The 15790-nt window shown below is 35.2% G+C and overlaps 3 protein-coding genes across 5 annotated transcripts; all 3 read right to left on the bottom strand.

The window, feature by feature from the left end:
* Positions 1–2058: 2058 nt before the first annotated feature.
* LOC105132103 (Cysteine proteinases superfamily protein) lies at positions 2059–7083 on the bottom strand. Of its 2 annotated transcripts, none has more exons than XM_011035400.1 (10): positions 6902–7083; positions 6484–6712; positions 6220–6293; positions 5746–5800; positions 5581–5655; positions 4389–4462; positions 4208–4256; positions 3032–3116; positions 2485–2541; positions 2059–2369 (listed from the first exon to the last, which is right to left on the bottom strand). In XM_011035400.1, the coding sequence occupies exons 2-10, from the start codon at positions 6646–6648 to the stop codon at positions 2323–2325; spliced, it is 681 nt and encodes a 226-aa protein (XP_011033702.1). In that variant the 5' UTR covers positions 6649–6712; positions 6902–7083; the 3' UTR covers positions 2059–2322. The 2 variants fall into 2 exon arrangements, with proteins under 2 accessions (XP_011033702.1, XP_011033701.1); XM_011035399.1 differs by having other exon boundaries at positions 6484–6716; positions 6902–7082.
* Positions 7084–7953: 870 nt separating this feature from the next.
* On the bottom strand, positions 7954–10905 carry LOC105132098 (P-loop containing nucleoside triphosphate hydrolases superfamily protein). 2 transcript variants are annotated; one of them, XM_011035395.1, is made up of 3 exons: positions 10716–10905; positions 10505–10567; positions 7954–10292 (listed from the first exon to the last, which is right to left on the bottom strand). In XM_011035395.1, the coding sequence occupies exons 2-3, from the start codon at positions 10533–10535 to the stop codon at positions 8746–8748; spliced, it is 1578 nt and encodes a 525-aa protein (XP_011033697.1). In that variant the 5' UTR covers positions 10536–10567; positions 10716–10905; the 3' UTR covers positions 7954–8745. The 2 variants fall into 2 exon arrangements, with proteins under 2 accessions (XP_011033697.1, XP_011033696.1); XM_011035394.1 differs by having other exon boundaries at positions 10505–10557.
* Positions 10906–11487: 582 nt separating this feature from the next.
* On the bottom strand, positions 11488–12566 carry LOC105132099 (uncharacterized). Its single transcript, XM_011035396.1, has one exon. It carries the CDS (start codon positions 12316–12318, stop codon positions 11689–11691), a length of 630 nt encoding a protein of 209 aa, XP_011033698.1. The 5' UTR covers positions 12319–12566; the 3' UTR covers positions 11488–11688.
* Between the last annotated feature and the right edge of the window lie 3224 nt (positions 12567–15790).

Below are 15790 nucleotides of genomic sequence, written 5' to 3'. Positions count from 1 at the left end.
AGATGAATAATTTCTTATAAAATATATTTAATTAAATAAGTTCACATTCCACTATATCATTAAGTGTATTAAAGTCTATCATGATCTATAATATTTTTATTTTTTTATAAATAAAATAAATGGAATACAATTAATGATATAACTTAAAATATTATAAAAATAAAATTACACTTTAGTCTTTTCTATTTATTAAAAAAAACTTATAAATTATAAATATTTCATAAATCATTTAAAACAAAGATTCATAATTTTTATTTTTTTATTTTTATTTTTTAATGTATATATATTTTCAGAATATTTCTCTAAAAAATAATTATTTAAACATCTAAAAATACTCAAATCTTTTAAATTAAATATTTTACATGTATTAACCAAACATCAAGTACAAGTTATCCATTACATTAGCCAAAAAAAAATATTAAAAAATTTAATTAATTAATTATCCCACTCAAAATTACTTTGATTCCTTGAGACATCCAAGTTACTTCACCTCATCAATTTTCACAACAACATTTCCGGTTACCATAAAATTGGAGGAAAAGCAGTTGAAGCAAGTACGCGTAAATTTTGGACAACGAAGTTAATGAATTCACATTAATAGGATCTGATGGGGAACGAAAGCCCAATTCTGTCCATGGATGAAGATGCCATGGCCACACGTGGTGGTGTAGCTGAAAGCTCTATCTTTTGTTTGCAGAGAGAGGTCCATGGATAGTTGGGCGCGTATACAAGTAGCAGCCACCAGAACAGCCAGGCCGGTGGTTGCCTTGCCTTGCCTTCCACTCTCTGGTCCCCTGAATTCGGTTGGCCTTCTCATGTGGGCGAGACAAGTTTTCCACGTCGCCTACGACTTCTTTTTTGCCCTTTTTAGAAATATTTGTTTAGAGGGACAAGTTTCTCATTGATAACAAACAAGAAGTTTTTTAATAAAAAGTAGAGGGACTAAAGTGGAAGTCTAGATTCTTTACAGAGCAGGCGGGCAAGATAAAAGACCAGTTCCATTACTCTCTTACAAGTCTGCAACCTGTTATCCTTTAATCTTAACATAAACTAATGTGGTCGGAATGCTCAATCAATCCACCGAAAGAGGAAATCAAGGAATAAATAATTAATGATAGTAGATGGATCAGAGCACGTGAGCTGGTTGTGTGAATTGCTTTGATCGATGAGATAACACTGAAGGGACACACACTGACACGCATTTAATACATATACAAGTGCTTCTTCTGGAGTTTAAATATATTGTTTTTAAATTATTATTTTATTAAATATATTAAAATAAATTTTATTTATTTTAACACCAACATCTGAATAATCTAAAAATACAACAAAAAAAAAAACAGTTAAACCACGATGCCAAACAACACCCACACAACACCAAAGAGGCACCAGGCTGTTAATTAGTGAATAATTTACATCTATTATGGCTAATCTGGGGCACATCACCACCAGCTGGTTTTTCTGTTCCTTCCGGGAGATGGATACCAGCAAAACATTGAAGCAACCAAATGCTAATCAATGTTGTTAATGGGAGCTTATGGAATTTAAGAATGGATTCCAATTAATCTCTCTATAATAAATAAATAATCTCATAGGAGGACTAAGAAGAACGTGTTTTGCCTAGGATCTGACTTCTGTGCTTGCTTACCACTCGCTAAACTGATCATCTCTGCAAATAGAAGCTGGATTCCAGCGATCCGCATGGTTTGGTATATCTTAAATGCTAGAAACAAGACGCAATTCCCAAGTCCCAAAACAGATACAGCCTGAGCAATATAAGTGGATCTTGCACCAAAGCAAATTAAAAATAAATAAAACTTCCCTTCCTCATCTTGCTATCCATTCTAGCTCTTAATTCTTTGATTTCTGCTTGTTCTGGGTTTGTTTCCCATAACCCCTCATTAGAATTTAGATATATTGCTATTTATTTTATAACATCCAGTGATCCACTACAAATTAACAAGAGTATGTAAATAATATTCCTGTGAAAAAAGGCAAGCAAACATAATTGATAACTCAAACCAGAACTTCTATTTGAGACAAGCGGAGAAGATAAGGAATGGAAAAGGACATTACAACGAGGCGGTAATAATAATATATTAGCCCTATCCCAATGCATCAATAGTTAGAAAATGTCATAGTATGTCCTCTTAAAACCCAAAACAAAATCAATAACTTTACAAGAGATAAACAATTTATTTCCTATAAGAAAGATATGAAATAATGAAGATGTAACACAACATGTAGCAAAACTATGTGCAGTAGAAAAATCTTTGTAAATGATCCCAATTGCTATACCAAAATCAACAGTCGCGGCATCATCTAGAACAACCAGTGTTTCTTCTTTGGCTTCTGTGGAACAGGAGCATCTGAAATTGGAACCAGGCATCTTAGTGCAAAATCACCTTGGTCCTTTTCATTTAAGACCACAAAACCATTAGAATATCAAACCTAAAAGAATTCAGTTCTAATTTATAAACTAACCTCGGATTTCATACAATGAGTTGTAGTGTACCTCGGACCAAAAACTCAACCACAACTCTGCATCATTAAGAAATAAAAGTAAACAAGGATGGTAAAAGCACCAAGTTCATTAAGGCATTTATAACATCTTTCATAAGAAAAATAAGTATGTTTAAAGACAAATGCTTTCCCAAATTCAAAATTTACAGCTATATTTGCTACTTCGTATCCAACAACATAGATAAATTAGCCAGAAGTGCATATTGGAATCACATACACGGGCTAAGGTCCTGTAATTTTTTTTTCCTTTTTTACATTCAAATACACGGGCTACTGCATTTATTTTTTAGAGCTGATAGGCTTTTATTGCCTGCTCTTGAGTTGCAGGAAGCAAAAAATTTATTAAATCCTGCAGAAGTCAGTTGGATTGAATCATAAAGGTTTTAACTTGAATACAAACTCAATTCTCAAAAATTCCCACTTTCAGAGAGAATTAATTCTCTGTTAAAGTAATGCCAGTGGAATGTTCAACAATATCAGAGGTTCAGCCTACAGAGGCAGTTCTTACCTCGTTTTGGTGGCTGGTATTGCGGCATAATTTCAATGAAACAGGTATCTCTAAAAGATGTCAAAAGGCATATCTTAGCAGCAAACTGCATATAAAAAACCAGAAATATAATAAAAAGCGGTGCTGAATTATGCCAAATGGTACAACTTTAGCAGCATATCATAAAGTGAAGCTCACAGGGAAATTGGGGCTTTAACTTGACAAAATTTCAGAAGACATTTGCACCATTCTTAAGCATTGGAGTGCATGAGTTTATTAAAATAAATAGTTACCAATCCATTCCATCAAAATAACATTTTCTTCTTCCTTGTTCCAGGCTCAAAGAACTGCAGTACGACAATTTCTACTGTTCCACCAGATATTTAACCAAATGTTTCCCTTGGACATCCAATGGCTAATTTCTCCAGGTGCATATTTCATGATCCATTACTAATTTCTAATTACATTGCATTTAGTGTAAGACTGTGATCCCATGCTACATAAAACAACAAAACAAGATATTTGTTTCAGATTTGACCATGGAAGCCCAAAAACAATCTCAACATCAACATCTTGTATAAAATCAATCCTGTGGTGAAACAAGCACAAAGTCAATCCTAGACAGCACAAGAGAATCAAAGTGAGGGAGAAGTCTCTATGCTATTATTATTAATTAAGCTGTCATAAAACACACAAATCTTAAATCCTGCCCCCGTATTTCAAGTGCAGTTTTGATAAGTGGATAACGATTTAAATTACATTAAATTAGAAGGGAGGCAATGCTATTATTTGCAGAATTGCCTCCGCTATATTGTCATTATTCCATCAACCCTTTACCCAATAATAGATAACCATATGATTACTAAAGTACTTAATGAATGAGAATCTGAGTAACTGTATTCCAGAAGCCACAAAATTGTTGCAATTAAAGGGTAGCTTATCAACCTTCAGTCCAATCAACTATGTTTACCTCTTGATATAGGTAAATCAAGGAGAAAGAAAAGCAGCAACTCCAAAGGAGAAAATGTAACTGAGACCAACATGATTGAATATAGTCTCCACTTTTCGCATCACAATAATTTCAAGTAAAGAATGCTAAAACAATGGTCCAGTCCTCTAACACCCTAATGAAGCACCATAATTACGAAATTAGTGCACTAAGGGAACTCATAACAGTTTGAAAAAAAGATACGAGACCTTATCAGCAGCTGCTTGTAAGGTAACATGGTCCCCCCATTCACCAGACCTGCATTAGGCAGTTAATTAAAAGAAGAAAACTGAAATCACTAACAATAAAACTAAAACACAAAGTACATGCAACCACAAAGTACAGGTCAATTGCAACAAAAAGTAAATGATTCTTAAGTAAGCAACATACTTTGCCATTTTCTTGCGATAACGTTTGTACTTCATCGGGACATGGCCTTCGTATAACGAGCGGTATTCTTTCAGCTAAAACAGGAAAATGAACCAAAAGAAAAGGTAAAATAGCATTAGTGTTCACTGTTGAGTCTTTTGCCTTGACAGATGGCTAACCTCTTTTGCTATTGCTAAACTAAAATTTGTTGAGTCAAACATATAGAACTTTCTATGTCAGACCATGCATTTGTACTCGATTGCAGATCTTGAAACTAGACATGAGTGTCAAATATTTTTGCTATGAGGAAGAGCTATCTTAGCTATGAGATTCTTCTTCAAAATACTTGAGATTTATAGAAAATCACAGCTTGAAATGGCAGCTGGGTTAGGATCTTCAAAATTGTACAAGGAGAAAGTGGTCCTGGTCTAATGAGAGGCAAATGATGGTGATTGTAGCAGCAGTGAGAAACTAGAGGCATGCAAGAGATAGAGACGACTGAAGGTGCTGCATTGTGGGTGTTTATCCTGTCAGCGAGAAGGTGACTGACTTGACAATCAGATGTTTGGAGATTACAAGCAATTTGATATGCTGAGACAATGCAGTGCAGTGCTAGTCTGGTTGAGAGCCAAAGACAATAAGGTAGCGATGGTATCATGCCTGCACAGAACCTGCCAGACGGAATCCTAAAGTAGTTAAAATGGCAAGCTACCACTTACTTTTGAAGGAAGGTGGTGGTGGTAATTGTGCAACTTAGAGGCTAGTTGGTCATTGCAACTCAAGCATGCTGCTAACACATGAGAGACAGCACATTGCACAATATGGGGAAGAGGCCGAGAGAGGAGGTGGGGGTAATGGTGGTAACATCATAACTATTGGCATGGATCTAAAGTTGGAATTTAGCAGCAAGGCCAGAGGAAAGGGATGTGACATGTGTCCATAATGAAGCCAACATGATGTCCTTAATGGCGCCATTTCATCCTCCCCTCAAAGTCCTGTTCTTAGACTACGAAGTTTACATCCCATCAAACATTTATTTATCATTCCTTTACTGTATTGCAACAAGAGGTTGGTTCAGTTCTTGACTTAGCAAAAGCACTAAGATCACATGAAAAGGTTTGAAATTAGAAGCCCCAATTCAATTTAATTCTGATTTTAATGAACCAATTCCACCTTTCATAGAAATCTATTAGGCCCTTCAAAGAACCCCCACCTGTTTCACAACATCCTTTCGAACATGCTTGTGATACTCAGGTGACTTGAACATCTGCTCTGAAAGTGCACGGAACTGCAATAAATTAAGAAGGGAGAAATCAATACTATTTCATCAGGCCAAGAGCGAGAAAACACTTCCACGTGACTTCTAAAGTCAACATACCTGACAATTTCCATCCCCAGAAACCTTTACTTCACATAAACCATAAACATTTAGCCTGAAAGAAAAACATTAAAAACACATTATCTCTGATCATCTGCATAATAACAAACTCTAGCATTAACCCAATGAGACCCCAAACTAAATAGTACTGTTTTAAAGGAAAATTCTATTTGATATCTCGAACAGTCTCCAGTGTAAAATACCAAAGGCTTGAAGCTAATCGATGAGATTTACCACTTATTTTACCCAAGCTGAACTCTCAGAACACATCCCCCCCCCCTTTCAGTACTATATTTAAAAGCTATGATGCTTTCCTTCCAAATGAGAATCAATAACTTCTCATTAAACCTAGCAGTAAGAATTCAAACATTTCCATGCAAGTGTATGATTGCTGTCATATATCCTAATCATGAACCAAAAGAAAACGACATTTTATCTGCCTTTTGGCAATTGGTTACCAAATGCAGGACATACCTTTGAAGAAGCCGTTGATGATCCAAACTGGCGTCGCTCAGGTTGGGAATGTAGGAATTTATCCGCGGAACATGCTGAACATTTAATTAAAATCTTATCAAAGCCGAGAAACAGATAGATCATGCAAAATCCTAAACAAGTCACGGACATTTTCTAACTCTACGAGTATTGCACAAACTCTTCTTGAAAAAAATAGATAAAGAATCATTGATTAAATAGATAAAAAAAGGCATTTCTTAATTAATGGAAAAGTGGGTAAGTTACAGGAACAGGTGCAAGGTTTGAAAGGCGTTTAGCGACTCCTCCGTCTAGGTTGGCATACTCCTCAGTTAACACAAGAGCGATCATCCGATCATCCTCATTATCTTGCTGACTGCTCAAGGAAGTTGAGCTGGAAGATTCACCCACGCTCCATGTCCCATTTCTCATGCTGAAACGGCGCAAACACTAACCGTTCCTTCTTCACCTACCTTATGGCACAAGGAAAACTGAACTGCCTGGTAGAAAATCATTAACATTCAACAGATTAGAAAAAATTAAGAGGCAGTATACCTGATGAGAGAAATTTGTTTGACTTTCATGACATGTTGATGTTCAATTATATATATATAAAGAAGAAATTGATAATGGGAGAAAGAGGTGGGAGTTGTGGAAGAAGAAGAAGAAGAAGAAGAGAAGTTACCTGTATGTGTTGGTGAAATGATCTGGTGCTGGAAATGAAGGGAAGAGATTAGAATTATGAGCAGATTTTCAAGCATTGACTGATTAAACCTTTATGGATGGATGATATCGTACGGTTGTTGTTGGTCGATGATGTAATTCGCGAGGGAGTTGAAACATGAAACCAAAACAAACAAAATATCGTTTATTTCGGGTATTCCTTTCCGGTTATTTTTAAAGTGTTATATTTTCGAAATATATTATATATTTTTCTTTTTTAAAATTATTTTTAATATCAATATATTAAAACAATTTTAAAAAACACAGTAAATAAATAAAAATTGTTTTTTTAGAACACCATTTGAAATGTAATCTTAAACTGTCCAATAGGCTTTTTAGTTTATTAACAGAGAATTAAGTTCTCTATGATCTATGATCTATGCAAGATAAGAGATTATTAAAATTTAATTATTAATTTTTGTTGTCATAATTAATTATATTAGGTTAGGAAGCAACTGCTGGGAAGATAAATCTTCCACGTAACGCGTCTGATGATTTTTATATAATTTATCTTGTACTGGAGGGTGTGGACACGCGCTCAACTGTTCTTCTTTTGGGTTACGCGGTGGCCCATTGAGTTACGCTGCTAGCCCTAGATTTCAAGTATAATGGGCCATGAACTGATTTCCCAGTCCTTCCTGCATCAACCATTTTGGCGGCTGTGAGTTATTGATTTTGCATTTTAAAAATATTTAATTTTTATTTTAAATCAATATTTTAGATCATTTTAATATAATATAGTAATATTAAAAATAAATTTTAAAAAATAAAAAAAATATTATTTCAAATACATTCATCCAATAATTATTGCCACTGCCATTGGCAGATAAATGTTCATTGATATTTCCCATTATTTTATTTTTTATTTTTATTGTTTTTCGTAAGCTGCAGTTAGCGTGGGAAGGGAAGAAAAGGTAATGCCAACACAACGAGGAACTCATTGCCACCGCCAAAAAAGAGTTCAGGGGCCATAGCCCCACCTCTCAAATCTGTGGCTAAATGCTTATAGTGAAGTAGTCATAATAATACGTTCGAGCCAGATTTGTATTCAATGCAAAATATTCTGGTTGCTACTTTCATTGTTTCGCATGTAAATTATCTATAGAAGCACGTCATTACAGGTTTTTTACCCTTCAGTACTGCAAGAGATGTGCCTCTATTCCATGCCGAACCAAGCTGCAAACCACAATCATTCAAGGTAGTAGTCCCTTCAACTAGGAAACGTTAGGAACTCAAAGTCGCAGAGTCAGGGCCTTGAGGTCCTCAGCTAGAACCCAAATCATTCCTGCAAATATTTTCATTACAAAATGGAACTGCCCCAGTATTTCAAGCAGAGCCACCAAAAACCATCCAGAAATCAAAATGCTTCCGTCGATGGGAGAGTGGCTTCCACAAAGCAAATAGATTATGCATGCCTCAACTGCTTTGGGGTGAGTTAATACCAGCACATCTTCTCACCCAATTATTAATGTCCGTTGTCCTCCTAAAATGACCTAGTAAACCAACCAAACAAACCAGCAGAAAATAGTAATTGAGTTTGGACTATGGAAATAGTCATCAACCAACATATTGCATGGCTATAGCAAATTTATGTGGGCCACTTCTCCCCCTGCGAACATCATCCTTGAAAACTCAAGGGTAACGATTCTTGCTCCCCTAAGCAGTCATGAAGTTGCTCTCAAGGTAGTGTGCTTTCCTTGGTCCATGCACTCAGCAAGGCCAAGGAATTTAGTATGCAGCAGTAGAGTAGACTTTACATGTGTGGCAAGCAAATAGAGCCAGTTAAATAACAAAGATTCTGAAGACTCATGAACCATACTTTCGCTTTCTCTGGCCCTTGCCTATAGGAAAAGAACGCTTCACATACCTTGAATTAACAAGCTCACGAGGGATCACAGCTCCAGAAGATTTTAAGACTTCAACCAAATCTGGAAATAAATTCCTGTTCTCCTCATTAACAAATACAATAGATGTACCATCCTCTCCCATTCGCGATGCCCTCCCAATCTGATGGACATACTCCTTAATGGAATTAGGCATATCAAACACTATTACCTGTCTCACGCCCAAGAGATCAACTCCCCGACCCAAAACCCCAGTAGCCACAACCAGGGGAACCTCTCCAACCAAAAATGACTTCATTATCTCTCGTCTCTCCTTCATAGACTTCTCTCCATGAATTGACAGGGCCTTCAATCCAGTGGTGACTGTGATTGCATTAGATAGGAGATCTGCCCCAATTCGGGAACCCACATATACAATTGATGGTGGTAGAAAATGCTGCTTGCTCATCAATATGTCAAAAAGCTTTTGCTTCTTTTGTTTTGACTCCACCCAGATAGCCAGCTGCTTCACGGCGTTACTTGGTCTGTTAGGCTGCCCAATGGAAACAAAAATTAAATCTTTTGCCATAGAGCTTGCCATCTTCTCTACCTCTTGTGACATTGTAGCTGAATACATCAACACCTGGGGTTGTGACAGAGCCCTGAAAATCTGCATAACCTGATCTCGGAAGCCCTTTTGAAGCATGCAGTCCACCTCATCCAGGACCAATGTCATTATGTCATCTAGTTCAATATCATGCTTTGCTAAGAGATCAATAAGCCTACCAGGAGTTCCCACAATGAGTTCCACACCCTGCTGAATGCGGTACAGTTGTCTAGGCATGGCATCACCGCCAATCACAAGGGCAGTTTTAAAAGGCAAACCCTTTCCTAGCAATTTAGCCTGTTCCTCAACCTGTATACAAAGCTCCCTGGTTGGAGTTAAAACCATCGCTAGTGGTTTTTTACTTTTAGATAAGTTCCCATGCCGAAAAGTCGCACAACGAGAAACAACAGGAACCAGAAAGGATGCAGTTTTCCCTGAGCCAGTGTCAGCTGAAGCAAGCAGACTTTTTCCAGTCAAAGCAGCCGCAATACCTTGCATCTGTATAGGTGTCGGCATGTCATATCCTAAAGTCTGTATGTTGTGCAGGAGTTTCTCAGGAAGATTACAAGAAGAGAAAGACAAAATGGGATCTGGAACTGAGTCTCCCTTCACATGGATTTCAAGTTTCCTCCTCAGCAGTTCTGTTTGATCGCTAGTTAAAGGAAGAGATTCTGAGTCTCTCACATAGAAGCACTCATCAGTTGCAGCCAGTCGTTTAGGAAGTGGGTGGCCAGCTGGAAGGTGGGCGTCAGCAGCCCTCCCTAAGAGAGTTTGTTTGCATTCCAAGCTGCAAATATCAGACTCAGTCTGATCACATATATACTCACCATAGCGACCACAAACAACACATATAGGCTCCCCAGGCAGCGCTTCTCTCTGGTCTCTAGAGGTCTTTTTCACATCATCTCCCGCAGCCTCAGACACTAAAGGATAGGAACACGAAATTCATTCAACCACAATCTAACAGAAGTCTAGTCTTAAAATTCAAAAAAGCAAACACCCAACAAACATAAGGTATTTAAATAAGAAGCAGAACACACCCGGTTATAGAATCTGAACTCAATTTACAATTAAAAAGAAATAAAGATTGAAATCAGCAATCAGGTGAAGAAATTGCAGCTGAAAATTAAGATACCAGTGAGTTCATTAACAAGTGGTGTGCTCATTGAAGTTCGGCCCTGATTCTCTCTGTTAACGTCTCCCATGAATTGAAGAAGAAGAAACAAAATTAGAATAACCACTTTGGCGTAGATAGATGAACGAAACCCAAAATATGTAAATAAATTGCTTGCAACACCCTTCTCTATCTCCTAAAAAACAGAAGAAAAGAGAGAATTAATGCATACCGACTTGGATTTGTTGTCCGCAGTTCGGTTTTGGCAGATGCAGAGGACAATTTATTCAAACCCTAATTGTTCCAAACCCAGAGCTTGGAGGATTAATGGAGGGTAGGTCTTAGTTTTATTCCTTTCCCAAAGGGAATATTGGGGGAAAAATGGTTAGCTACAAAAATATCCCTCCTCTATCAGATCGTTTACAATGTTGCCCTTTATCAATTTGGAGAATCAATCAATTTTACCCTTAATGTGGTGTTTTGGAGTGGATCTTGTTAGATGATTGAACCTATAAAATTGAATAATAATAAGCAAACTATTTTTTTTCCTAAAAAAAAGGAACTAATTAAAATATTTATCTGATATTAATTCTTTATTTTTTTATAAAACTAAAAAAAAAAAAAAAAGCATTCTTAACAGAGAAGAGAATGGGAAGTAAGTATTCCCTTCAATTCTGTTTACTAGAAAATTGAAAGATTACTGACAATTAAGTTATTAAATATTAGGTTTTCTTAACGTTCAATTAAACTCCATTTCCATATTTTCTTAATTAAAATTCACGGATCATCATCTTGACAATTTCTCGTTTTGCTCTACTGATTTATCACTGGCAAGAAACCTTACTGTGACCAGCATGCATAAAAGTATCAATAATAAAATACAAACTGCTTTTAATTCTTTTGTAAGGGTTGAGAGTGATTGACATTAATTCTTTTTAGATTTATTTTTGGAACTACTGTGTTCTTTTTGAATATGATTTTGGTTGTATCCATCACAAGGAAAAGCTTTGATGAATCTGGATTTTCTGGTTTTATTATAGAGCTATAAAGCATCAAGTACCACACTACAAGATCTAAAAAAAAAAAAAAAAAACCCATCCCCAGTCCAGCATTGGGGATGTTCCAGCCATAAAAACACAGGCTGTAGTTTTACGAGTATTTTCACCATTTATGGTTCTTGACCTTCGCTGTAAGGCTTTGAAGTTTTAAGCAGTAGCCCCTTGAAGCATCTCCTGACACCTCTTCATGGATAGTTGCTTCTGCAGCCTCATCTGGTGATGGAATCTCTTGATGAACAAATCAGCCACATGGTCTATCTCGTCTTCCAAGCTGAACGACTCCCCTTCTTGCTTTGAATTCTTTACCATGTCTATCACAGACACTCCTGAATCTTCAAACTCTACACCTTCAGTGTCAAAGAGCGAGTGGGTAAGGTCTGGATACTTCTCCTCGTCACCGCCAGCTTCTTCATAGCCATGGCCAACAATATTATCCTGGCCATCCTCTGCAACATTCTCCATCAACTCGGTGTGAGTAGGATTGATCAGGAGGGGCGACATAGAGTTGAAGTCGTTATGGAACACTAAGGCCTTGTTTTGATCTAAGCATTCCAATTCCAATGCTTCTTCTTGATCTTTGTCATGCTGCCCCATCAGAGAATGGAGCTTCTCCGTTATGGAGCTCATCATAATCTTCTTGTTTCCGAGTAGAGAGAATATTATCAACCGCGTCCTCAAGGCATTGGTTTTGCTCTTCAGAGCCAGAGTTTTAGCCTTGGCCATGGATGCCAACACGGACATTATCCTCTTCAAGAACCCACCTGATTTCTTCTTCATCGTTATTGCTCGAAAACTTTCAAGACACCACTAAACCAAGAGAGGAGGATGATTGAACAAAGCTCGCTAAAAATATACAGCAGGGCTCAAGCTTCTGGAGATATTTAGGCTGCACCCAATCTGTGAGAAAATACTCAATGATCTGGTTTGGATTGGCATGAAGGGGTTCGAGAGCAGGGAAGGGTTTATATAGCTGAATTAGACAATAAACAACGAGTTTCTATTTCTCCATGTTTCTATTGAGAGGGTGAGATACAGAGAGAGACAATGAGTGGGGACTAAGAAAAGAAAAAGGAAAAAGTGTCCTGAAGTGAAAGTTAAAGTTGAAAGTGACAAGGTGAAGGACACGTGTCTGCGTCCTGTAGCTTGGTGTGGTCTAAGGAAGGCACAAATTTTGGTTTATTCGTGGATATAGTGCCCAAGAGCTGGCTTTGCCTTTTCTTTTAAAAGCGAGCCTTGTTGTCGTAATGCTTCCTGAACTCTGGACCTTTATAGATTACCCCCGGAACTTCAGAGTCTTCACGGTTTCGCCCTTAAACTAATTTTATTTTACAATATGGTCCTTCTTACTGGCTAGTTACGCTAGATGTCTGTGCTGATGATTAAAGAAAAATCATATTTAAGAGATAAATATATCTTGTTATGAAAAGAAAAAATAACGAGAGAGATTTTTTTATTTTTTAATTAAGAAAGGAGAGAGAGCTCGATCATGAGAGATATTTTTAAATTGAATACGATGATATTTTTTGAGGCCTTTTGAGTTCAAAAGTTTGCTTGGAAGTATTTTATTTAGAAATATATTAAAATAATATTTTATTATTAATTTTTAAATTTTAATTTTGATATCAATACATTAAAACAATTTAAAAACACAAAAAAATAAATTGATTTAAAACTAAGAAAATTTTCAAATATTTTAAAAAACAAGATTACATCGCAATCAAGTATTACTAAAAACAATGAAGGAATCGTAAAGTTGGTTAATCAATGGAGTACATTGCAAAGAAACCAGAGTTACGGGGGTGAAATCTTGAAACGTTTTAGTATAGGGAGTGACTTGACATAGGACTAAAGATCAGGAATATCGTCAGAACGGACCCTTCTTTAGCCCTACGGAGAACTTTTCTTCCTTTGTTTATTTATTTATTTATTTTTCAAACCCTAACGTTGAGAAACCAATCTTCAAAACACAGCTCCAATTATTGATTTAAAATGCGATAAAAAGAGTTTTGATCGAGGTGGGGGATCACCTCCATGTTCAACAACCTCCACGTACTTTCCCCTAGCAGATAATTCCTTGAAGAAACCAGAAGCATTCATCATCGCCACAATTGGCGACTGGTGATTTTACAACTTTAGCCTTCTGCGTTAAGAGAAGAAGAGAGAATTGTCTTGAAGTGACAAGCACAAGCACCTCGGTGCTCCAGCCAGTTGTCAGTGCTGGGAGATATTTTTTGGTGGTTGCTTAATGGAGCTGCGTTTCAGTCCACGAACAAAGTGCTAATCATAACAACAACAGTTGCCTCTCGAGTTAGGTGGGGGAGTGGTCAAAAAAGCTGCTGCCTTTCACCCATCTCTATGCATTAGCCGCACAGTATTTCTTAGCCAGTAAGGCTACTAGTTTTATCCCTTGCTCTTCGCCTTTTTCTTCTATCCGTGTGCCTGCCTGCCTCCAGCCCATGAACCATCATGGTGTGCTTCTGCAATTTTACCATGAGGGTATGTTGATAGGCCTTGGGCCTACACCTTGTTCACATGGGCTTGTAATCCAGTTGTATATGGGTTTATAACACGGCCTATAAAGACTAGATGATTGGCCTGCTGCGCGTCTCCCTTACTTTGTTTCTTAATTAAAAAATTAATCATGAACTTGGTGCATATTAGATGATACTTATTTTTAAAAAATATTAATAAAATAAAATATTAAATTTTATTATTTTTTAAATATTAAAATAATAATATATTAAATTAATTATAGTTAATTTATCAAATATACTATCCGAGTTATGAAATTAGAATAACTCTACAAAAAATAAATTAAAATTTTTTATAAAACTCAATTATCAAGTAACTTAATATTAAATAAATAAATTTAATATATATATATATAAAAACTAAAAATGACAAAAAAATAATTTGGGTTAGCATGTTAAACATGATATCTGAATTATGGAATTGAGATAATTCTATTAAAAAAATCAAGAAAAATTACAAAAACCAATTAAAAAAATTTAATTAAAAAAAATTTAAAAATAAATATAACCAACTCGAATCAACTTGTAAAATTCTCAATTTTTTTTCTGGGCTTGAGTTTTAGGCTGAGCCCAATTGTTTTTTAGACTTGGATGTTTTACCCGAGTTTGGAGATGGGTCAAAAAATTATGAGCCCATTACCTTTATGAGTTTGGTAGAAATATTGATCCATTATAGTCATGCTAGAATATAAATTTAATTACCATGATAAAAAAAAAATTAATATTTAAAATAACCTTTAAATTTATTGTTGTATTTTTAATTTAGTCAACCATCTAATCTCTTCTATTAAACCTTGTTTTTTCTCTTAATGTTAACTATGCACGGGAATATGTAAGAAAAATTAAGATCAAGGTCTCATGTATTTGTTAAAAAATAGTTTTTTTAAGTTTTTTTTATAACAAATAAATTAGTATAAAATATATTATTTTTCAATACCTAACAATAACATAAAAATATACATAAAAAATATTTTCTAAATTGATGGTACAGAAGCTTTGTGAAATAAAAGGAAGTATTAAGCTATTATTCCCCCATGAAACGGGCCACTTTACCTGCTGGTTTTATGCGGGGCGGGTCACCACTGAATCATGGCCCTACTCGAAATAATAGTAATGAAATAGGAACAGAGGCTCCGGTGGGTTTGCTTAAAATATAGTATTTTAAAAAACTCTTAAATTTATTCTTGTATTTTTAATTTAGTCAATTAACCATCCAATATCCTCAATTAAACCTTGTTTTTTTCTCTTAATGTTAACTATGTAGAGGAATGTGTAAGAAAAATTAAGATAAATGTCTCATTTATTTGATAGAAAGTAATTTTTGTTTTTTAAGTAAATTTTATGAAAAATTAATTTATGTAAAGAGTATTATTTTTCGATGTTTGATGGTAATATAAAAAATAAATTAAAAAATATTTTCTAGTATTTATTTGTATAATAAAAAATAAATTGAAAAATTATTTATTAATTTTTTTAAAATTATTTGACATGTATAAAATATCAAATGTAACTATTTAATCATTTAAAAAAGAAAGGGAAAAGGTGTAATAGTATATATTTTTTTTATTTATCATATATTTATATATAGCTTGTTTTTATAAAATATAACTATACATTTTAAAAAATATTTTAAATAAAACATAATCATTGGAGAACATTGAAAATAATATTTTTTTCTACGGTATTCTGATTTTATAACACAGTTTATATGATTTAAA

The sequence above is a fragment of the Populus euphratica genome, unplaced genomic scaffold (genome assembly GCF_000495115.2).
Source record: "Populus euphratica unplaced genomic scaffold, PopEup_1.0 scaffold26.1, whole genome shotgun sequence".
NCBI lineage: Eukaryota > Viridiplantae > Streptophyta > Magnoliopsida > Malpighiales > Salicaceae > Populus > Populus euphratica.
This window is presented reverse-complemented; position numbering and strand designations above follow the sequence as displayed.